Source organism: Amblyomma americanum, chromosome 9, assembly GCF_052857255.1.
Source record: "Amblyomma americanum isolate KBUSLIRL-KWMA chromosome 9, ASM5285725v1, whole genome shotgun sequence".
Lineage (NCBI taxonomy): Eukaryota > Metazoa > Arthropoda > Arachnida > Ixodida > Ixodidae > Amblyomma > Amblyomma americanum.
In genome coordinates, this window is record NC_135505.1 from 41,352,869 (window position 1) to 41,378,340 (window position 25,472).

Below are 25,472 nucleotides of genomic sequence, written 5' to 3' on the forward strand. Positions count from 1 at the left end.
ACTGCAGGTACCCAGTGGACTTCAAATTGCTACAGTGTTTTGCACAGCGCATTTCGCGGTTGTATCCGGAGGGCGAAAGTCAAGACAATCAAGACTTCAAGAGTCAAGACCGGTCAAGACCGATAGAGCAGTGGTCACTTGGTTGTCACCTTCTGCTGCTATTTTGTTCAATTTCTCCCATTCTAGTTTGGTATTTTTTGCCTGCCTGTTTCATTTAGTTTTTCTTAGACTACTATGGATGGGGACGTGACCAAGAAACGACGGAAGCGTTATTTCTACAAAGACGAACCGTTTGTTGTCCCGAAGACCACACTTTACAGGAGGCAGCAAGAAGTGCGGCTTCGCGCTCAGCATTGTGCCTCATCGACGTCAGCTGCCAACGACGGAGATGTCAACGGCGGAGGCGTTGTGGGCGATTTGCTGAACCTTCCAAGTGGCGAGCAACCAGCAGCAGAACAAGGGGCGCAGCCAGCCTCGCCTACTTTGAGTGCCCACGATGAGCAGGCAGGCGGCACCTCGTATGACGATGACGAAGATTTGTTCCAAACAGACGACTTTGACCGGCTTGGCGAAACACCCGAAGACAGCAGTTCTACGTCGGGAGAAACCGAAAACGACGACGGCGAACGCGAGTTTCTGGCATCGGACTTTGTCGAGCTTGAGGCAGCAGTAATTCCGGGCTCCACAACGACAAAGGCAGCCGCGATAATAATGATAATGGCGTTTGTCGTCACTCATGGACTCACTTGGGAGGCCCTGAATGATCTGCTGCGCCTCATAGATGGTCTGTTTGGCTTTAAAGGTGATGTACTTCCTCGGTCAAAGTTTGTGTTCCGAAAGCTTTGGTCGTCGCGCAAGGAAAGGCTGGTGAAGCGGTTTTTTTATTGTGACACCTGTGGCAGTGTGCTTGTGTCAGTGCCCGGAATGTCATCAATGAGGTGCCCGGACTGCGAGGTTAGCACGGAACTTTGTGTTCTAAAAGCTAGGGGACATTTTTTCATCATTTTAGATTTGAAAGAACAGATGAAATGTTTGCTTGCAAAATCAAAGGCTGCATTGTTTGAAAGACTTGTGAACTTAAAGGCAGTCATTCAGCAAGGAGGAGCCGCACTGTTGCAGGACATCACAAGTGGATCTATGGCCGAGGAGTTGAGGAAGAGCGGCAAAATTGGCTGGATGGATCTTACCATCACTATCCACACAGATGGAAGCCCCGTATTCAAGTCATCGTCATCATCTGTGTGGCCAATCCAGTTTTTGATTAACGAGCTGCCACCTTGCGACAGGCTAAAGAACTGCTTGATAGGTGGGCTGTGGTTCGGCCAGCACCCGTACATGAGAACCTTCTTAACCAAATTTGTTGAAGAGATCAATCAGTTTGGCAAGATCACTTGGAAGGCAGGTCATACATTGCTGTCATCAGGACTTCATGTACTGTGCTGCTGCGTGGATGCGCCAGCCCGAGCATCTGTGATCAACATGGTCCAGTTTAATGGTCTCTTCGGCTGCCCTTGGTGCTACAATTGTGCCGAGTTTCACGAAGGTATGGTTGATCAAATTTGTCATTGCATCTGGCTGAACACTTGTGCATGTATGTTAACTTAGTGGATATGCTTAATAATTTCATATCTTAATTTTGAACAGCTTGTAACATGCCCTGAAATGCATTTAGAGTGTTCTGTCTGAGCTGGCTATGACCAAAAAATGGATAAGTTGAAGCGGTGTTCAAATACTGCTAAGGAAAAACGTTGCATTTGCAGCGGTCAGTTTGTATCAAAGTTGTCAGTGCACTTTATGAAAGCTCTGGCTGCTGAAAAATTTGCCATTAGAAACATGTGATATAGATCATGTGCCACACTTCTCCGTGACAGCAGATATGAGGTGCAAAGTATTGAAGGCGGGCCTAAAATTCCCCATCTAGATACATCATGCGAATGTCACGTGAGAGGCTTATACCCAGCAAGAGTACTGTCATAAGCAAAAGTAAGGGCTTTCAGTCTGCACTCCAAACCAAACTGCACTGTATACATGTGGATGCTACCTGACGAAGTGCTCCTAGTGTCAAGATTGGCACACTGCGACGTTTTCAACAATATGAGCGTTTCGTCAGGCAGCGCCAGCATGCAGCGTGGAATATGGTTCGCACCATGGACAGTTGGATCGATTACTTTTGCTCATAATAGTTTAGTGCATAAAACATAAGCAGGCATTGCTTAATTCCTGTAGATTCTGCTTTCTGCAGGCAAATAATCGAGCATGCACACTATTTCTCTCCTTTCAACAGGGGCCCAAAGGTACATGAGTGTTACAGTCGGTGAGGAGCGGACCCCAGGGGAGATGTCGAAAGACATGGAGTTTGCGGAGAATATCAAAGATGCTGTGAATGGGCTTAAAGGGCAGTCACCACTGAATCACCTGAAACACTTTAACATTGTGTTTGGCCACACAGTGGAGTATATGCATTGTGTGCTCATTGGGGTCACGAAATGCCTTACTGACCAGTGGTTTGATTCAGCAAACTCTCAGCAACCGTTCTACATTGGTAAGTAGCGGAGAAAGTAAAAAGGCTACACTTCTACTCATTATAGCACTAAGTAACCTTAAAATTTTTTCTAATACTCTGTACTACATTGCTGAAGGGTACATTGACCTAAATTAAGCATAGGAAAAAAGTGATAACAAAGGTTGTTACTGGCTGGTACTCCTTAACCCATTCCGGTCATACCTCGGGCATCACCCGACAGTGGAAAAGTATGCGTGTGGTTGGTATAGTCCGGCATGGCTCGGCACAGGGCTTTAAATAAATGTTTATAACCAAGCCATGATGTGGCACTCCCTTTCATTGCGAGGAGCTGGAAAGACCAAAAGAATGCTGACCATTGCAGGAGTCAGTGGGGAAGCTATACCTGACCAGAAAGGGTTAATTAACTGTTGCCGTCTAGTTCAGCTGCTGACACGATGGAGCTTAGCTTTGATGTTCAAGTTGCAGTGCTCATTCAGCTGGCTCCTCAAACAAGGTGTGGTCCTATGTCCTGCTATCAAAATTAGACATGAAAAATAACTAACTTACGAAAAAGCACTAAGGGACTTATGAGCATGAGGAGGTTCATTGTTTCACAAACAATAAAGAACAGTCTGGCATGCTTGAGTGCTCAGAAAGTTGGGTAAGCTGCATTTGTGCAGCTCAAAAAAAGGAACCTGGATATGATTTGCATGACAGCCACGCAGTGCCACTGAACGCCAGTAGGGGTTCATATTATTTGCATTGGTTGTAAGCAATCACCAACAGCTTGCAGAATGCAACTTTGGCAAAAATTTCAATTTCTTAGCATCTTGTTCATATCACTTGAAGTTTAATGCTGCACCTTCTAATTTAAACATTTCAGGCTGCATGCAAAAACAGCAGTGCAATTAATTTCTCTATCTGATATTGCATTCCATAAACATCAAAATTGGCTTTTGAGGAAAGGAAATGGCGCAGAAACTATGGGAGTGAAAGAAAGGAAGAAAGAAGGCTCTTAGTGTAGGGCTGGGGAATAATTTCGACCACCTGGGCATCTTTAACGTGCACTGATGTCGCACAACACACGGGCGCGTTTTTGCATTTCACCTCCATCGATGCGAAACGTGGCCGCCGTGGTTGGATTCGAACATGGGAACCCCGGCTCAGTAGCTGAGCACCCTAACCACTGAGACACCACGGCGGGTCTCCATAAACTTATGACAGTGGATCCAGAAAAAATTCATTTATAGAGCTTGAATTATGAGTCAAAACAAAGTGGTGTCATAATTTTCACCTTGGAATTGTGAGCTGTGCGACATAACATCTTGGTATGTTGTGCCATGCTGGAACGTAACCTAATCCAACGCCTTTCACGTTGGTTCACTTATGTTCTAATTCTGCGTCACAGCAGCCAGTGCCATCTTCTCAGCCAGTTTGTGTGAATTTGTCTGCAGCATGTGAAGACAAAGGCAGAGATTTTTTGTTCTGTTACCCTTCTCAATGTTTTCTATGCAACGTAAGTGCCTGACGTCATTTCAGTGCCCTTTTTTTTTTACAAGATGTCCTGCTGCTATGTTGAGATTTAATGCTTAAAAGGGCCCACAAAATTTGTGCATGCAGCTTCAGCTGCTATGGTTAGAAAGCTGCTTTTTAGACTAGAACAGTAAACAGTGATAAGCCATTGCCCTTGTTACGTGCACACCAGCGCCAAGTGCACAACATTTTTATTTGTGCAGGGCGCCCCGTAACAATGGCCAAAGTGGACAGAAGGCTGCTGGCAATAAAGCCACCTCATTCATTCACCCGTCTGCCACGTTCGCTCAAGGACAAGTGCCACTGGAAAGCCAGCGAATGGCGGCATTGGTTGCTTTTTTATGCCCTGCCCTGCTGCTTGGGCATACTACCTCAGCGCTACCTGAACCACTTTGCATTGCTGGTTGAAGCCATATTCACCCTACTGCTGGAAGAGCTGACATTGCAGCAAATAAATCATGCAGGTGAGGCCCAGCTGTATAATGCAGTATTAGAAGCTAGGCACCAAAAGTACTTATTGGTAGTTCAGGGAAAAAGTGTGGCATCTCAAAGCAAGGAGAGCCTTGTGCTTATGGTCTGCAGGTGTTTGTCATGAACAGTTTATTGTGGTTTGTAGTATTTGTGCTGCTTCTGATTCTTTTATTCTTTGCTCTATAGATTGTGTCATTCTTGAATATTTCACTAAAGTGGTGCCACTGCAGGATGTACTAATGTAGTCTGATATAGCTTAAGGACGAACCTGCAAATGAGACGATTCAAATTCATGACGACTTGACTGGAAAGGACTCTGCGGTCACTGCATGAAGCGCATGGCAATGTCAACTAGGGATATGCGAGTAAAAACTGCCTACATATCATTGCAGTTATCATCTGACAACGACTGATGGTGGTGATATCTGCATTTAATTTTGTGATGTTTTCTAGTTCATAAGATTTCCCATTGCATTTTTATTAGGCTGCTTTAATCTATACAGGCCTACTTCATTTGTCACTCAGTGTTCCTTTAAAAGTTGAGTGTTTGCATGTTGTTGCCCACTTGAGGGGTACTGAAAGCTTAATTAAATAGTCTCTTTGCTGAAAAAAAGTGCATTTTTGTTAGCCATTGATAGATACAGCCTCTAGTCTTGTGTGTGCTGTGCTTAGTGGTGGTCTTTCTCTAAGAGTTGATGTGACAGCACTCTGCAGCTGCTCAGTTTTTTTTTAGAAGCATTCAGGATTGTCTATCTTAGGGTGCCTCAATGACTAGCGCTGCTTTCAGCGTGCAGTTTAGTCCAGTCTATTGACCACGATACTCTACATTTCTATTACTTTTCTGACAATCAGGATTAGTAGTTTCCAGCTGCAGTTGCATATTCTCTAAAGAATGCCGTTTAGACAGCTTGTTGTTCACCATGAGAGGTTCCCCTCTCTCTCTGTGTTCTCTCTGTTCATTGTTCTATGGCCATCCATCATTCGTCCACATTCTGCTCACGCCAAGCATGAGCCAAGTAATGCTATGCTTAAAAGGACGTTTAGAAGCTCATGGTTTCATGAGCGCCGCATAGCAGTGGGCTCAATCCTTTTTTTTTCCAAAGTTATCTCATGTTTGTTTTTATTATTAAATACTGTTTTTCTGTTTCGAGCCTGACTCGGCCGTATGAGCTTGCATTTCCTGTAGTATGTTCCCACAGTGTTCAACATCCCTTCTCTGGTTATCAGCTTATTCTAGAAAGTACTTATCAGTTGTCCTCTTGTGGTTCACGTAATTACTTTCTTTATCTGATATTACTAATGGAACGCACCTAAATTACACGTTACATTTTTGGTATCACTAGATATTTTTACAGTGAGATGTTGGTACTATCTTGGTGCAGGCCGCCTACTAGAGGACTTCGTTTCACGGATGCCAGCACTGTATGGAGCGCGGCTGATGACATTCAACGTCCACCAGCTTCTCCACCTGGCGAAGGCTGCTAAGAACTTCGGGCCACTGTGGGCACATTCGGCATTTGTTTTTGAAACTGGGAATGGTAGGGTGCTTAGAGCAATAACATCAGCAAATGGGGCACCTGACCAGGTCATTGAAAGAATGATTATGCTGCAGCAAGTGGATTTGGCTATGGCACTTTGCACTGTTCAGGAGCAAGCCAGAAATTACATATGCACAATGCTGGGGCACCCACTCACTCTGAATGCCACACGTGTGGGTAACTCTTATATGTTTGGAGCTTGTGATCCATTTCCCGTGCTTTCAACAGAAGAAAAAAACAGCCTTATGTTGAGCTTTGGATGCGTTCCTTCTCTTGAGGAGCATTTTCGGTTTAGTTTCCGCTCCACTGTGCTGCACAGCACAAGGTATGAGAGGGCAAAGAAGAGCAACAGTACAGCTATTTGCACAACAGAGAATGATTTCTTTGTTATAAACCGCATTTTTCAGGTTACCGAAAATGAAACCAGAGAATGCATTTTGTTGTGCACTAAGGTTGTTTGCATGGAAAGCCAGCACAAGCTACCTCCGCACATCATGGAATGCTTTCGATCTCTTTCAGGTGTTATTACTGTATTGAAACTGAAAGATATCCATGCGCCATGTGTGTTGATTGAATTTGCGGAAGAAGAGGGGCTGTACATTTGCAAGCTGCCAAACTTCATTGAGCGTGATTAAAGGCACAGTAAAGAATCTGAAGTCGTCTTTTTACCACGGGAACTGTATCTACACATTCCGGGCATTGTTAAAAACTTCGAATTATTGTCCTGTGAGGCCGATTGCCCTAATTAAATCGGATGAAACGTCCTGGCTCCCACCTTCTTTTTTTCTTAACTCAACATGGCAGGTAGGAGGAGTCAACTAAAGAGTCGGGCAGTCCCATGGCGGCTTGCCGCTCTGTCATTGGCGAAGTGACACGTAAATCAAAGAGTCCACATGCATTTTTATTTCTATGGGCATAACCTGTGCCTGTATTGTCTGTGACTGAAGCTGTTTATTCACAGAAACTTAAAAATAAGCGAAAGTGAAGCCGCCACTGGGCTGGCTAAAGGCACTCCACACGTTGGTTGACTCCGCTTACCTACTGCGTTGAGTTCAAGCAAAAGGCGGGAGCCGGGATGTTTAATCCGGTATAATTAGGGCAATCAGCCACACAGGACCATAATTCGAAGTTTCCAAGAACGCCCGGATTGTGTAGATTGAGTTCCCACAGTAAGTTCAGATTCCTCTTTAGTGCACGGTGAAAATTTAAAGTAAACTGTACAGCATGGTCGAACGTTCCAAAGCAATACCTGGGCTATGAGAGGTGCTGTACAGTGTAATCCACTTATAATGATACCAGATATAACGATATATCGCTTATAACTATCAAATTCTTTACATTTCTCAATTCTCCCATTGCCACTATATGAAAATCAACCGTATATAACGATAGAATTATTGGTGATATAGCAGATACAATGATAGGATTCTAACCACCCAGATGGTATTTACAGTCAAACTTTTTCTGAAAGCTTGATAAAAAACAAAATCCTTTGAAGTGAACGAGGTAAAAACTCCGAACGGACCGGCATGGCGAAATCCGTGGGGGAGCGTTGCCTACGGCCTCGAGAACCAAGCACTATCGTTGACACAATAGCTGGAGGGAGGAGCTTGCTTGGCCGCTGCCGCGCAACATTGACTAAAAAATTAGTTTCCGCCCAATGTGGTTGAGAATTTACTTTTTTTAAGTGTTCCCTTTTCTTGCACGTTCCCCGTTTTGCGCTGTCTGCATCACAGTCCTTGGCAGTGCACCAAGATGCTCTATGATGATTATGCCGATAACATTACTGCCTGTTTATCTTTTGACGGGAGCTCCGGAGGGGGTGGGGTGGCTCGCTCGGCTAACTTGGCAGAGTGCCAAGACGCTGTGCGCCCTTACATTTATGGAGTAATGCCTACATGCATGGGGGAATACATGGATGTGTTTTTTTGCCAGTCCAGATATAACGTTAATTGGTTATAACCATCAAATTTTCTGGTTTTTCTAAATGTCGTTATAAGTGGATTGCATTGAAGTAAAGGGCACCAGAATTATTCAGACAGCATAGTTTTTTTTAACACGTGCTGACAACGCATAGCACACCGCTTTTTGCACTCCACCTTCATTGGAATACGGCTGCTGCTATCAGATGACCAGGGGATCAGTAGCTGAATGCCACACTGAACCACTGTGGTAGATTGACTATTACAGTGGAGAGGACTCGCCAAAAGATAAAGATTTTATTATTTAGGAATGACTAAACATATTCGAGATGCTTCTATCACTAGGGAATTTTCTAAGTGAACTGCGCAGCAAGTAAACTGCTTATGTGGGTGTGCTATTATGAAGGCACGGCATTAATTTCGCAGCTCTGGTGTCCTGAAATATATGCAAAGTTGCTCATTTTCCTGCCGCTGGGACTGAACTTTCAGCCTCATGCTGAGTAGCAGAATATCACTCCCACCGAGGCTGTGCAACGTGTAATGCAAAATGTACCCTAGTGCACAGCTGGGGAGGGGACACTCTTGGTTTCATTTTGATCTCAATCTGTGCCAGTTTGAGAGAGGAGGAAGTAGAGCACGGCTATCTTTCTCACTTCATCCCAGGAGAGAGTACAAAGTGTGATAAATTGCAGGGGGGGTGCACTATGCACACATATTAGAGTCGGTGGTGAAATGTGTAATGTTAAGTTTTCAAATGACTTATTTGAAATGTTACACAGGTCCACATTTCCACTACAAGAGCTCTGGAAGCCTTGCAAGTGTGCCTCAATTTGAGAGTTCATTGCTGTAGAAAACCTGAAGGACCTGTGGTGCATTACGCAACTTATTGTATGCGACGCTGTGGACAAGGCAGAGGGGCGTTCTTAACGTCCCTATTACAAAAGAGCTGAGGACTGCTATATCATCTGCCCGGCAGCAGTATGCTGCATATCTGGAAGCAGTAAAAAAGAAGCAATGTGATGATGTCAGGGAATCAAAGAGGCGCTGCATCGACGAAGAGATCGATGCATTAAAAAAAAGACACTCCAGGCAACAATAGCTGACATCCAGGCTTCAGTGGATACGTATGCGGAAAAGGCAGAATTAAGCAGCTAACGATCTGAAGTACGTGGCCAGATCAAATAGTCTGAGGAAGGCTGCACGAAGCAAGACTGAGGAACTGTGTAGCATCAGCCAGAAGATTCAGGAAAAGCGGCAGGTGCTCTCCTGAAGTTGCTATTTGCAGTTTTGCAGAATGGATTGCTGTTCGACATATTGGTGCAATGCACTGCAGGGTGTTTCTCAAGGACGGAACATATATTATGTAGGTTTAGTGCAATACAAGCTGTTCCTAGAAATGTTTTTTCCTCGACTTTGTTCAGTAAAATTGGTACCTGGTATTGCAAACTGCCGCATGTAGCATTGTGTTGAGTCCTTCAAAATACTCCATCTAGGCCTTGAAATTCCTTCAATATCCTTGAATGTGCCCATTTTGAGTCTGTACGAACCTTGTGAACTGTTTTGCATTTTTCAAGAGCAGTTTTACTGCATTGATATTGTGACCTGAATTTCACCTTTCCTTGGGTAAATGATTTTAGGTCACATGCCAATATTTGTTTCATGCTTCATTTAATGGTCAGTACATTGCAACGTTCTTGTTTGGTGATGACAGTGTGCGTTCAAAGAAAAAAATTGTCTGTGAGCTAAGGGGCAAGCCCATACATACGCTTTGAAGAACTGAACTCATACCAGCAAGTGCGCTGTGCAGTCATTTATGATCAGAATTCCTTGAGCTCTCAGCTGTGCTAAATTTAGATGCAGCAACTTTCGAGACAACTAGTTTGTATCCTACTGCATCAAGAAAGGCTGTAGGCAGTGGCAGAAATGTTGCTATAAGGCTTGCTGCTCAGAGAATGACACGCGAAATAGTCATCACTTCCAAGCCATTTCTATCCCACGTGTTGCAGAAGAAGGTGATGCACAATTTACCGAAGACTTGAAATGGCGTACTTCTGTGCTGCAGTCCTGTATTGTAGTTCTGTTTTCAATACCTGGTTACTTTTCATAGCAGCTTTATTGAATCAAATTTTCCTCACTTTTTGTGTTATCCAGTAAATAATTTGTTGCAGAAGTGTGATATATATGTATTTAAAAAATACATGTGATTACCTTTTCTTCCCTTATTCTTATTATCAAGTATCTAAAATTTTACCTCAATTTCACTCAGTAACAAGAAATGACCTATGCGTTCTGCCGTATCAGAGACCAATGACTGTTTTGTAAATATATGTATATATATATACATGTAACATACATGTACCATAACATGTATGTGATGATGATGATATGTATCTATTGTAAATATATGTATTTAGTTTCTTTGGCGCGCATTTCCTTGAGCACTGCATGGTCGGCTCGGCTACTTATGATTTTCAGCAGTTTTACTTGCAGCTCCTAAACCGCATTGTAAACATGAGAAATATTGGTTTTGAAGTGCATATATCAGTTGTATTCAATAAACCGATCATTATGTGTATGAGTATGCATTGCAAGTATATGCTTCATTTGTGTTACTTAATTGTGGTTTATGGGGTGTTTAATGGGCCATATATGAGGGATGCCATAGTGAAGGTCTCCGGAAATTTCGACCACCTGGGATTCTTTAACATGCACTGACATATAGCACAGTGCATGAGCCTCTAGCATTTTGCCTCCGTCGAAATGCGACCGCCGCAGCTGGGATCAAACCCGCATCTTTCGGGTCAGCAGTCAAGCGCCTTAACCACTGCACCACCGCGGCGGCTATAAAATTAAATTGATTATATCTGGTACTAATATACTGCCATTGGAGGCTGTGGTCATTGTGCATACCTGGTCGTATGCCTTTTGCAGGAATTGCAAGCTTCAATTGTGTTCTCAACCCACTTCCACACTGTCCGTCAGTTTCCATACATAATTGACGGACTCCGCGTCGAGATTTTATGGATTCCTGTGGTCCACAAAGTCTCTCCATAACACCCATCCATAAAACTCCATCACCCGTAAAGTCATTGTCCACATGTGTCCGCAACCACCCCACGCACTCCGCAAAATCCATAACTTTCCACAAACAGTTTTGTGGAAAAATATGTGGACTCCATAAGTCCATACAGCATCCATACAAATTTTTGTGGAAATATGTGGAATCCATAAGTTTTCCATAAGGCTTCTTACGGAAATTTTCGGCAGGGTGCTCCATATGCTCTAAAGGTCTTCAGGCATCCCTGCAGACCGCATAGCCAGTTCCTTTCATGGCCATGCGCTGCATGGAAGTGTCGAAAGAGCGATCTCATTGTCACCTCTCTCTTCCGACATTTGTGGCACTCAAAGAAGCGCAATCCAGGCATCTGAAAAGTATAAAGAGGCATATATACCATATTTATTTTGCTAGATTTATTTATGCCTAATTGCAAGGCAGCAAACAAACCCAAGTAGAACACATAATATATGATGCTAAGAGGTACTAAGGAACTTTTCTGATATTCCGAGGCTCTAATCCTTAATTCATGGCACTAAGCACCTGTTAAGTGGAAGCCCACAGGGCCGATCGGGCACCCCTCCCCGCACCTGTTACCAGGAGCTGTCATGCCCGGGGGGGGGGGGAATCAAGGAATGTACGTCGAGGCGTGACGCCCGCGCTTAAGGTGAGCTGCGGCACCAATCCTTTCTGTCCCGACGCGTGGCAATCGGTGGATCGAATGCGCATGCAGCGAGCTGCGCATTCCACTGGGCTCGGACCGGCGAGCCCTGGGCTCCGCCCACTTGCACATACGGTGCCACTGCACTGCGGATGGAGGCAGTACCTTCCGGAAGGTTGACGGAGCACAAAATCTTGGGGAGAAGCCCCGGGGACCAAAGTCCAGGCGAGGCCTCGGAGTCAAGGCTCCACGTCAGCGCTGACAGCGAGAGAAGCGTACCTACGGAGCGAAGCGCGGCGACTTCGGCGGCATCTGTGGCTGGCGACTTCATCGGCCTGGAGGACGTGACGGGCACCGCAGTGTGCACCGGTGGGACACCCACCCCTTCCGCCACCAGCTGAACGTGGACAGCGGAAAGACAGACACCGACCCAGCGCAGCACGAACAAGAAGTCTGCAGAACACAGGTGGGCCCTTTCCCGTTTTCTACGGGAACGCGATGTCAGTCACTACTCGAGCACAGAGGCTGCGCGTGGGAAGTCAAAACGCTAGTGACACGGACTCTGACGGGGAAGACACAGAGAACGTGACGATTATGGATGGGCAGAACGCTAAGACCCCGGCGAGTGACAGCAGCCAGGGTAGCGCGCGCTTGAGGGAGCAGGAGCTCGAGATTGAAGCTCTTAGGCTAAAAATTCAGCTCCAGACGCTGATTCATAGAGGTCAGGGCACCTCGGGAAATGGCAGCAGAAGGGAAAAAATTGGGTCGGCACGCGGATGATCTAAGGGCAGTCCTCGCGCCAATGCCACAGTCGGAAGACCTCATTCCTGCATGGTTCAAAAGCGCCGAAAATATGATAAGGGCCTGCGAGATCCCGAATGACATCGCGGGGCCACTTATAATGCCCTTCCTGAATGAAAAAACTCGGGCACTCGTGGCTAACCAGTCGGTCGACACGGTAATGAGTTTCGAGAAAATTCGGGAGCTAGTACTCGCGGAGCTCAGATTGACGGCTGAAGAATACAAGCGGAGGTTCTACACTTGTAGAAAAGATGCCGAAAGCTGGGGTAAGTTTGTCACCCAATTGGACGTAACGCTTGGATGCTACTTGCAAAGTAGGAAAGTGAGAACATTAAAGGACGTTCGGGCCTTAATGGTGGCAGACCGCGCTAACCAGACTATGCCGGACAAAATGCGCGAGTACATTCTCCAACAGGAGACAGATAAGACAGATAAGTGGTTGAAGCCCAAGGAGCTTGAGCAACTTGCCGAACAATATGAAGACAGTAGGCGTGGGCGCCGTCAAGGGGCTGCAGAGGAGCCGAAAAAGTATGAGGCAAAGCCGCGCGAGCCCGGAACCAAGGAAATCGATCCAAGGACAAACACAGGGAACCGCCAAAATGCTATGGCTGCGGTAAATTCGGTCACGCGCAGTGGAACTGCCCACAGAAGAGGCCCAATGTAATGTCTGGTAATGAGCTAGGTCGTCACCAGCAGGACGCAAAGATGACAGCGAGAGCCGCGGTGGAATCTGTAACGCGAGCTGAGGGTATGTATGGGCGCGTCCCTCAAGGTCCATTAAGAATCGTTCAAAAGACATGGACAGGGAACTGGACACCACCTATGGACCTAAATAAGGCTACGTCAGAGTTTCTGATCAAGCTGCGGCAGCAAATGGCTGAAGTAGCAGGGAGGGTAGATCACCAAATCAAGCAGCTGCAGAAAGCGTATGCGGAGAAAGACAATCTAAGGGCACGGGCCAAAGGGTTCTGTGAGGGTGAGGAAGTCCTCGCGTTAGATACGAACCAGCAGAACAAGTTGCGACCTAAATGGGTGGGCCCAGCAACGATTAAAGAGCATATACGACCCGATAGCTATGTTGTGAAGTTCAGAGATGGTTCTGAGCGGTGCGTGCACGCCAATAGACTGAGAAAGTATTACGCCAGAGTGAACAACGTAGGCGTAATTTTTGAGTCTGACGGAGAGTTTGGGGATATAAAAGGTGTTCCGGAATTGCATACTGGGAGTTGCACCTTTGAATCCACACTACATGAGTCCACGCATCTGACCGAGGAACAAATCAGGGAGCCGCCTGTGCTAGGTAGATGGATCAGACTTCGCGGGCCAAGGAACGTACGGGACGGTGGCCCAACCTGAGTGTGTGTGTGTGAGTGCTTGTGGACTGCCATCTCAAGTGCATTAATGATGGACTCCTTGTGTGATGAGTGTTTCGACTGTTATTTGCTCGCAAAGAGAAAAATATGTAAATCTGTGAGTGTAGATGCATGCAACAAGATATCCTTGTGAGCATGCTCTTTTCGCTATTGCCATAAGTAGGATGTGAAGTGACCCTCCTTGGTTTTTGTTTTTTTTGTGCTGGTACAGCGGCCAGGGGGGGCACGGACCCTTGTGCTTTTGCGCGTTTTGTATGTTGTTGAAGGCCGCATCCATGGTGCTATTGTGGGCTTCGGTATGTTGTGTGTACAGCAAGTGTCCCCCCAACATTCTTGGTGGGGAGGTGTTAAGTGGAAGCCCACAGGGCCGATGGGACCCCCCACCCCCGCACCTGTTACCAGGAGTGGTCATGCCCGGGGGGGGGATCAAGGAATGTACGTCGAGGCGTGACGCCCGCGCTTAGGGTGAGCTGCGGCACTAATCCTTTCTGTCCCGACGCGTGGCAATCGGTGGATCGAATGCGCATGCAGCGAGCTGCGCATTCCACTGGGCTCGGACCGGCGAGCCCTGGGCTCCGCCCGCTTGCACATACGGTGCCACTGCACTGCGGTTGGTTAAAATGGGTGAGAGCTAGATTACTCAAGCTCCGCCCAATTATCGAAGGGGCTAAAACCCGTGGGAAACAACGTCTTGGGACGAGCGCGCTGAGTCTCAAGCTCGGCCGTTTTTAACAGCCTTTTTTAAACAGCCTTTCTTTAAACTGCCTTTTCTTCAAACTGCCTTGTCATCACTGCCTTGTATTTCGGTCCCGCCTTTAATAAATAAATTTTGCTTTGAGAAGTTGGAATTGCTGCCCCAACCGGCAACGTGTCGCCGGACGAAGACCTGAAGTGCTCTTCGTACTGCTAACCGCCGTTCCCATCAGTAGGAGGACAGGAAAGTTTAACTGCACCTCTCATATTGCTACAGGTAGTACTGTAATAGCATGCGCATCTCCATGGCCACCACAGGATGAAGGGTTTGGTCTAGAAATCACGGTAATAGCCTCCAGCCATACCAGCAGCAACCATGGCGTTTAAAGCATGATGAGTTTCTGCATGAATTAAAGCCAAGCCACGTGATGCTCTCCATTAATATTTCCTTTGGTTCAGTGCAATGTCATGGCACATTGAGGAACCCCACCCGGTTTAAATTAATCAAGAGCCCTCCACTGTGACAATCCGATAGATGATGTGTTGCTTTGGGATATTAAAACCCCACAACTGACAATGTACAATTATTTGACTCCCAGTGCTCAGAAAGTTAAAACAATAGCATCAGACACACAGCCCCAAATTGCTGCTGCCTAAAAAGCAGAAATTCGGTGTTTGGCAAAGCATATACCTTTCATTTTTATGAGTGTCGGTGATTGCTGACAGCATTCTGAACAACTATTTGAGTGTGCGCCCCCAAGAGCAACTAGGAACATTAAATAACGACACCCTAATTTAATACAAAATATGCAGCATCTTGTTGCACGAAAATTCACTTCTAGAGCTGCTAGTTCATTTCATAAAACACCTACCGGTGTATCTTTATAAAAGGAGCCAGTGCACTTCTATGCATAGCCAAAAAACAGAAGGTTAACGCTCAGTCGCAGGTTGCTCCAGAGAAACTGCTTTCCCCACGCTTGCCGGTTGCTTCAGAGCTGGCCAGAGTAGTGCAAAAATATCTTCACTTAACCTCTCTAGTTCATGCTCGAATCTCAATAAGCGATTGCAAATGAGTGGCTCATCATGACAAGGAAGTTATTTTACTGCAGGCGTGATTGAATTCCAGGTGACACCCAGTTTTCTTAAATTTAAACACTCAGGGCGATTCAATATGGCTAGTATGCATGAGACAAAAATTTGTCAGAAACACTTAAGACTGCCTAAATGTGAGAATGCGAAAGTATTACAGTGCTCAGTCATGCTATGTTGCAGAATGACTATGACTGAGGGCTGTGACTATGACCCATGACCAGACATACTTTGTTCAAACTCTACACACATTACATTGTTACTTCTAAAGTGCTCAGTCCAGCTGCATTGCAGAATGATTCATGGATCAATATTATGACCACACGTACTTTGTACAAACTCTAAACACCTTTCATTACTTGTAAAGTGCTCATCGTGATATGCTGCAGAACGACTTAGTCATGGCTTTCATAGGTCATATTATGTACGCTCCATCATTCATAACTATGCAGACTATCGCAACGCTAAACGTGCACTATGCGAAGGCTGCTTGTTAAAGGGGGGGCGGGGGTTGTCGCCACGCAATGCAGCCGACGACGTGGATTTATAATTAATTATGGTCGGACCAGGAAAGCACATCATCCAAACTTGGTATAGAAAAAGCAAGACTGGCGTATGCCATCTCTGCGTCATAATCCAGCGCGAATAAGCGGGCGATTTAACCGGCAGAAGCCTTTTACGGTGCGCGTTTAGCGTTGCAACAGCTTGTACGTGTTCGCTACATTTTTGTTGTGGCATCGTACACCGGCGTACTGCATCATCCGAAGCTCCTGTCATAGACCACGGCGGACGGCGAATTTCGTGCCAGGAACGGCGACGGACGCCGGCTTTTGTGTTAATTGGACATATATGCCTCCGTATTAAAATAAAAACGAGTAGGAGATGTGCCCTCCATAAGGGATTTGATCCCAGCGAGCGATGTGCTCTCCGTGTCGAAGTGTGATGGGGGAAATTTCAACGAGAAATGATACTTACCGCCGACGGTACGCTCTGAAGTTACCGCAAGAAGGGCCCGGCGCTTGCTGCATGAATCTTACGATGCTTACAGTCTTGCTGGGCTTGCCGTTAGTATCTCAAGTTACAATCATACAGTCACCCAAGGCACTGCCAGCGCTATCTCCATGCAAGGCACGGTGCAAGCCGAATTCAGAACTATATAACCACTCAGTGTTTGTGGATCTTAAATGTACGTTTCTCATCCACATTGTATTTCGCCACCATCGGTAAGTTGCTTTCTTTTCCATAGAATAAAGACTAAAATAAGAAAATCAAATAAATTTTGTATTTTGGTGGAAAATTCAGGAACTGAAAGCAATTTGTTCACCGCACGCGACGACTGGGAGCAGCGCCGTCTGCTTCGGAGCACAAGCAGACGCCAGACGCCCGCCGCTGCTGCTGCGCGTGTTCGTTCACGCGTGCTTCTACCGTAGTGGCCATAGTCTCAAAAAACAGTCCTTATTAATAGCTTACAGAGACGGATAATTCGGCACACGTACGCTTTTCGTGCACTAGAACGAAAGCAGTGAGAAAAATCGCACGCGGCCAAGTATTTTTTTTTTTTTCGCAGCTGTAGCGCTCTTCCACGACGACGTTGATGCTGGCGCCGCGGCGCGCCGAGTTCGAATTTTGCCGGCGTACCGCCGGCGGCCGCTACCGCGCTGCCCGGACATGACACAGCAAGATATCTTGATACGCTGCTGTTCAAGAGGGAGAGAAAAGCAGCTCAAATGCGCAGTTCCTTCGGATGCTTCGGAGCTCAAGATGGCTGGCGTCGAAGGTGCGGTTTGTTTGTTGCGGGTGGGCGACGATGGCCCTCGGCGAAAGTTGAAGCTGGCTGAGCGTAATCTACGAGGTCTGAAAGCCGCCATCAATGCCTGTGGTCTCCTGGCTGGAGAAGTTGATGTTGGCGTCGGCCGCTTTCAGGTAACTTTTTAACTTTTCAATGTGCAATGCATTAGCTGATAATTCGGTGACACGTATCTGTTAGTTTGTGTATATTCATCAAGGGTATTCAAAACCGCCAGTAAACGCTTTTTGCACGCTGTTTGTTGCTTTGTCATTGTGCGGACGTTAAATTTACTTAGCGTGAGTCAGGATGGAAGCTGATTGTACACGCACGACAAATCACGAAGAAACGGGAAGGAGCCCAAGATGGCAGGCGCGCTTGCTTCTTTTCCGGCGCATTGTTCGCTGATTGTGAAACGTAATGATTATAACTGGCGCAAGGGCACCAGAGTATGTGCATCATCTCGCAAGGACTGTTTTTGCTTTCCACCGATATTTCATGTGTGCCGTTTCGTGCAGTCGCAAAGACTTCGCACTGGCATGCATGGTCTCGTTTTGTTTGGTGGCGGCTTTGGGCCTAACCCCATGCGGCCTTGAGTTGCGGCCGGATTGAGACAAATCGGGCAGCAACTGTTGATATCTAGCTCACGAAAGAGGGCGATTCCACACTGAACAGCCAGATGTTATGAGTTGCGGCTAGATTATTCTCAATCCGGCCGCAACTCGGGGTCGCATGGGTAGTGCTTAAAGACGCCACAAAAAAAAAAAAAAACGACACCATGCACGCCAATGCGCAAGTCTTCACGACTCGGCGTAAACTTCAAGTATACAATTATATATGTAATCGTGCACTTGAAGTGTACGCAGAGAATTTTTGGATAGATAATTTTGCTCTTACAACTAAAAAATGTTGCGGAAAATGCCCCTTTAAAAGAGGCCCTGCTTCAATTGTATTATTGTTATGCTGTTGTGGCTAGCACTCCCCTTGCTCAGCTAGCTGCAAGGGGATTAATTGTGGCATCATGACATTTTCTTTGAAGGGCGTTTACCGCGTTCTAAAGTGGGTGTTTGAGTATATGTAGTAATGTCCGAGAACATTAATTATTTACTTATTTATTCATGTTACCTTCGAAGGTCCACAAAGGAAGGGTAGTTGGGCGGCGGGTATGGGCCTGTACGCTCGGTATTCATGATATTCTGAGGAATTGCTCCTCAAAAAATACCTAAAATGAAAATTCAACAGCGAGAGCTTCGGGCAATCGTGTTCAATATTGAGTTGTATTGGCAAAAGAGCCTGTTGCAAGCTGGATTATTGTCACATCCGCCCGAAGAAAGTGCCAGGTAATATTTTTGCCATGCAGATTTCTGCGCACGCAGCCGCTGCCCTACACCTCCCCATGGTGGGTCTTCGCTGCCTGGAATAAATTAACAATCAGTGCTTTCAGGGGCAGATTTGTAGCTACTTTTGGAGGTGGCAGGGGAAAATCGAGTTGAATGGGGGGGGGGGGGGGGTTGATTTGAGCAATGCGTTTCTTAAATTGCCTTTGTTGAAAAACGGGGCTTATCATGGTTTTCCCATAAAATGTCTTACTAAGGGGAACGAGGCAAGGAGCCCCTCCTCTAAAAAAAGAAGTCTTGTCGGGGTGTTTCGCATGCTACTGCTGGGACTGTCTTTACCTAAGTTCAGCAATAATGCACAGGGATGCTGTATTTTTTTTTGCTTGCATATTATTTTTTGTGTGCCTTCCTCTATTTCTGATTTCAGACGTTTAAAAAAGTACCAATCTCGTTTGCTTTTTTAGGCTGTTCTACATGTGGAGGTTTGCACCTTGGAGATGTTGAAGAGCCCAAAAAGCAAAGGGATTGGCATTTTTTCCAGTAGTGCACTGCTGAGCTGGAAAGAATTAATTTAGCCCACGGTAGTTGTATATATATATATATAATCAATGAGCAGAAAAGTATATCTGTTGTTTAGTATAGTAACGCACCATGTGAAAATATAAGACATGATTGATTTGATGTGCATATGGCTGTTAACCGAGTGTAATGGAATTAATTGTGGAGGTTTTATTTTAGGTTAGAAAATAAGTTGGATTAAGTTTTCATACCTGACTTCATACATCCATTTCCCCACACACCAGCCCAACACTATGATGGAACATGTTCATGGCTGCATAGGGTAGAAGGATGCCTGCCACTTTGCAGCAGCCAAATTCTCCCCTGTTCCTCGACTTAGCAAACGTGGTTGCCAGGTGCATTGATTCATTTTGCACTCCCCTTCAGGGAGCACTCGTGTTGCACATTTACTGTGTCATTGAGGTCAGAAAATGCACTTCACATATATTGCTCTGCTATTGAAAAGAAATGTGAGGTATGTGCCACTCACTAATATGGTTTTAGTCAAAAGTACAGATTAATTCTGAAGGTGAGTTAGTATTTTAGGCACTCTAGAAATTCAGCATAATTTCGCCGACTTGCAATCATACATAGTAGATGTACGGAATTGTGGGACTGTGCAACTACCAAAGTTTATTGTTCTTTTGTTTTTTTTCAATAAGCAGTTGACATCAATGAGGCACCTCCATGGGTTCAAAGTTGATAAATCCAGCTATCAAAGGAGCTCTGCATTTTTTTAAGTTAATCTGCTGGTGCAGATTGGAGCAAAAACATGAAATGTGGCGACTTTTGCGTCTTGATTACTTTATAAGTATTTATTGTTGGGCTACTGAGAATGCATTGAGTGTGGTATGTAGTGCTAGGAAATCATACAAATAATATTAAATGGAACAAATTTACTTTTTATCACGCACTCCTGTCCCATCACTTGTGTTGTTTTGTTTTCCTGGTGTCACACCATCATAAGTTAGCATTTATGTCGTTCAGCATAATTTCGCCAACTTGCAATGATACATAGTAGACGTATGGAAATGTGAGACTGTGCAGCTACCAAAGTCTATTATTCTTTTGTTTTGTTTTTTTTTCAATAAACAGTTGACATCAGTGAAGCACCTCCATGGGTTCAAATTTAAGGGGCAAAATTTAGGTTTTTAGTATCATGATGTCTTGCAGAGGCTGCTGAATATTAAAAAAGTGGAAAACTTGGAATGGTGCGTTTATTTTCTGATTCCAAAGAGAGGACCAATTTCATGTTTTAGAGTAATATAATAAAGAGAATCAGTAACAATGTTACATTTACACAGTATTGCTGAGCTTACAGTTTTGATCATCCTCTAGTGATTGATATGTTGTACCCGGTTTACAAACGTTCTCAAGTCATCCTTGTTTTTACATTCTGTGCAGCTCCTAGACAGATATTTCAGTGAGTATGTTGACCTCATGGATGATGATGATGATGTGCCTGACAAGGCTGTTGTTCGGGTTGTGGAGCAGCTTACTGGCACAAGGGTCACGACAGAGGAGGTATTTTATTAATGTATGTTGTTATTGTTATTTTTTTGCTGCACTGTGCAATACAAGGGACATTTAGAATGACCAGTAGAACCCTTACCAAAACCAATGCACAAAGCTACAAAACTAAAGAACCAAGTCAGATGAAAGGAAAGGAAGTGTGAATAAAAGAAAGTTGGCTTGAAGCTGGAACCAATAATAACCCATGTCTGGTGTTATTATTTTGCAACAAAGGGATGAAAAACTGAAACTGCCATGCTAGCTGTCATATTTTATACAGTCCCACAAAAAACTAACTCTGCTCTAAAAGTACTCTGAAGACAGTGTGCGTGTTTGTCTTTAAAACGAAGATACTTTTGTGGTAGTATCAGTTTTCCAGCCTAACAGGTTCATGCCAGGAAAATTTAGCAGAGAAGTGTGGTCCTGAACAGTAATTACCATACATAGTCATTTTCTGCATGACAGTGTGGCATGCCCAAACAAAATCTTGTCCTAATGTCTCTTAAATATTTCATCTTTTAGTGTGTTGTTTGGTCAAACTGGAAGCGAGCAGATGGAACTCTGGATGCATGTAGCATTATGATTGGCACTTATTTCCTTTTGCACGTATTTTACTCCTACGTTAACTGCACCACTGTGGCATAAGCCAAAATAAAAGTAACTAACTCCTGTTTTTTTAATGTATTTTTCAGGCAGGTACATCAAGTGCACCTAGCACAATGATGCCTAGAGTTCCTAGCCCTATCCCTATGACATCAAGTGTACTCAGCCCTGCAGTCTTTGGAAGAGCCTCTCAACTTCATTTTAACAGAGATAAATCAGGGTTGCTTGATATCATGCTGCACTAAAAGAGGGAGGAAATATCTGCTTTACCATGAAATGATTTTGCAGTGGAAAGTTTTTTTTCTGTGTTTCAGCCTGCAAGCAGACATTTATATGTTGTCCTGTTTGGGTTATGAACTTATTGATTTGATTTTGGAAGGGCCCACATAATGAGGTTTCTAAGCAGTATTTCATTAATTAATGTGCATTGGCAAGGACCAGGGAAAAGTGAGGGATGGCAGCAACAGTGAAAATTGCTAATCATTTCCTTGAGAAGCTGAATAGAAGGCTTTTTTCTGAGAATACAACGCATGAAGAGCCTCCTACTACAAATGAAGCGCTCACGATCGCATCATCCGGAGGACAAAAAGCTGGGCAATTGGTTTGAATTGCCATGTACTAACAATACTGAAAATGCCAGACCAAGAAAGATGCAAGACAATGCAGTGCTAATATAACTGAATCCTTTTTTTAGAAAGAACTGTTTTTATGTAAATGCTGCACATGGAAACGAGGGTAAGCAACGAATACTTCCAGAATTTAAAACGATGAAAATAAAATGGTTCAAACAGATACCAGTGGGACATTTTTACATACCCCAGCCCTTCAAGCAAACGAAGTGCCAAGATGGCAGGCAAAACGCAGTCAGAGCCAATCAATCATGCCATGCAAGCACAAATTTCAGGGCTGCACTCGCATTTTTATGCAGGTTCACTGGAGCCTTTGTCATACACGGTTCCCCATCTTCCAGGATAAAAAATGCTTCTACCACTTCAAGTGACACTTGGTTCCGACTTCTGTATAGTACACTCATGCCTTTCAAATCATATTGACAACCCCTGCAGTCCCAGCATCGCAGAATGTGATTGGAGCAAGGCAGTTTGTCCATGGAATGCTGGTGTTCTTTGAGGTGTGTATTACACTATGCCCAGTTTGCCCTACGTATGTTTTACCACAGGGAAGAGGAATTTTATACACTACATCTTTTCTGCATGGCAAAACCCCTTCGTGACGAATACTGCATTCGCTCCTGGTGTCATCCATATTGCTCTGTTGCATGACTGCTGGACTTATCCTTTTCACCTTACCTTCTGCTTTGAAAAATACTTGAACCTGATACCTATCGCCAATTTTCTTAAGTAGTTTGAAACCCTGTGAACAAGTGCGATGGCAGAAGATAGCTGAAAAAGGGTACGTACAGCGGTTGGCTAGCGGCTGAGCAATGTAGATGACGACACGAGGAGCAGGTGCAGTATTCGTCACAAAGTGGCTTTTTTTGCCATGCAGGGAAGGGGTAGTGTATGAAATTCCTCTTTGCTGTGACAACACATGCACAGGGCAAACTGGGTGTTGTGTAAGTACACACCTGCATTCCCTGGGCAAACTGCCTAGTTAGCTAATCACGTCATGCAGTGCTGGACCGCAGTGGTTGTCAACCAGATTTGAAAAGCACATGGATACTGTACAGAAGTCAGAACCAAGTGTCACTTGATGTGGTAGAAGCATTTTCTATCCTGGTAGGTGTGAAACTGTGTATGGCAAAGGCTTCAGGGAACCTGCATAAGAATAGAGTGCAGCCCTGCAATCGGTTCTTGCAAGGCATAACTCACCGACCCTGACTGTGCATTTTTCCTGCAGTCTTCACTCTGTGATTACATTGATATCTGTTTAAACATTTTTATTGTCATCTTTCTAACTTCTGAGAGTGTTCAATGCTTATGCCGTTTTTCAACTGCAGCATATGAACATTTCTTTCTAAAGAAAGTTTCAGTTATTAGCCTGCGCTGTGTTGCCTTCCGTCTTCCTTGGTCTGTCACCTTTAGTGCTGTTACAGTATGGTAGATCGCATCATGCCTGCCAAGAACTTGATTCCCTCTACTCACTGTTTTGTTCTTCACACCATTCCACCGTGAATATCTTACCAAGATTTGTACAGAACAATTTGAACACTGTCATTTTAAGAGGAGTGTCAGTTCTTTGTTGGTGTGAAATTTGTTTTGAGTCCACGGTTCTACTATATTCAATTAATGGGTCATTGGGCACACTAAGCGTCTAGCAGGAAGGCATCACTGTTTTTCCAGCCATGATGCAATTGTTGACAAAGCGTTTCATTTTTTTCCCTGTATGTCTCTCATATCTTTCATTCTCAGTTCGCACAACTTTTTTCTCTAGGTGGTGGGTGGGGGGTGGGGGGGGGGGCTCTCTTTTTTGAAACTAAGATATATTAATTGCCTCCCTTTAGCCAAGAAGATGACGATGGGAAAAGTTTTTCCCTCCCAGAGTTCAGCTTTTTGCATGAAGGACAAGAAAGCCCAATTGGTTCCTATGCAATGAGAAGATTTGTTGATGCTGTGTACCAAGAGATGCTAAATCACATTGTAAGCATGACGGCGTTTTCTTCCGTTAGACTTTCAGTATTTTAATATGCATGTCCTAAAACTCATTTATATTGTTGGGAATCATATTTTGCACGTACCCTTCGAAAAATTTTTTCCAGAAAGTAGGACGTTCACTTGTGCAGCGCTACCCTCACCTAGCTGATGCATGTGGTAGTGGACATGTGAGTATTTTGCGCTGCAACTTATGTGATTTTGTTTTAATGTGATACAAGCTGATGGCAGGGCAGCCTTGTTCTGTTTATGCCCACGAGGGACATTACATGAGGGGTGGACTGAGAAGACAATTAGCATGAATACAGATGATGTTCGAGGGCGGTTTTGAACCTGCTGTAGTTTATGATGGTTGCCACTTCGGATGGAAGGTCATTCCAGTCTCCGACTGTTTTTAGAAAAAAGACAGGTGATATGTTTCGGTGCGGGCTTTCACAGGGTAGACGGTGTTAGGGTGACAATTACGGGAAATACGATGAGCACGTGTGATAGGAATAACTTTGTGATTAAAGGTATAGAAAAACTTATGATATAAGGAAAGACGGGCGACCATGCAACGACAGGCCAATGTGGAGAGATTAAGCTGAGACTCTACTGCGGAAACGCCAGTGTGGTGTGAAAAATTAGAACAAACAAATCTTGCAGCGCGATTCTGGACTGATTCGAGTGTGTCAATCAGGATAGCAAAGTTAGGATCATAGGCGGAGCATGAAAACTCCAATTTCGACCGTACAAATGTTAAGTAAGCAAGCAATTTTATGGAACGCGGTGCTAAGGCAATGTTACGGCGCAGGCACCCTAAAACTTGATTAGCTGAATTTGTTACATGGTTAACGTGTTGCGGCCAGGTTAGATTTTTACTTAAATGAATACCGAGATATAAGCATACTGATTTAATGGGAAGGTTGTTAATTTTATAAATTGCATCCTGGTGGTTGCGCCGGCGGTGGAATGAAAGAAGGGAAGTTTTGGCAGAACTTAATGACGTTAGCCAGGTTTTACACCACTCTTGTACGCGTAGCAGGTCTTGGAGGATGGTAACGTCTGACTGGTTGACTATTGGGCGTTAGATGACACAATCGTCAGCAAATAGCCGTATGTTAGAAGTGATGTTAGAGGGCAAATCATTTATATAAATAAGAAATAGAAGGTGGCCTAAAACAGATCCTTGCGGAACGCCAGACAGAACAGGAGAAAGTGATGATGAATGGGAATGAAGTACAAGTAGACATCTAATTGCCAGAAATGTTCTGTAAATCCTGCAATTCTGTAAACAATTCCAGTCAAAAAGAACCATTGGATTCCAATTGGAAATTTCCAAATGTGTTTTCGACACCATTGGAAAATACCAATTGGACTATTCCAATTGGCTGAAACCAACTTGAATATTCCAGTTGGCCGAAACCGATTGGACTATTCCAATTGGTA

At 44.7% G+C, this 25,472-nt stretch overlaps 1 protein-coding gene across 1 annotated transcript; it reads left to right on the forward strand.

The window, feature by feature from the left end:
- The first annotated feature begins 234 nt into the window (after positions 1-234).
- LOC144103306 (uncharacterized) lies at positions 235-22,435 on the forward strand. The gene is made up of 7 exons (XM_077636061.1): positions 235-1,543; positions 2,285-2,542; positions 4,240-4,500; positions 5,890-6,222; positions 17,207-17,562; positions 20,725-20,844; positions 22,364-22,435. Exons 1-7 carry the CDS (start codon positions 235-237, stop codon positions 22,433-22,435), a joined length of 2,709 nt encoding a protein of 902 aa, XP_077492187.1.
- Positions 22,436-25,472: the final 3,037 nt, after the last annotated feature.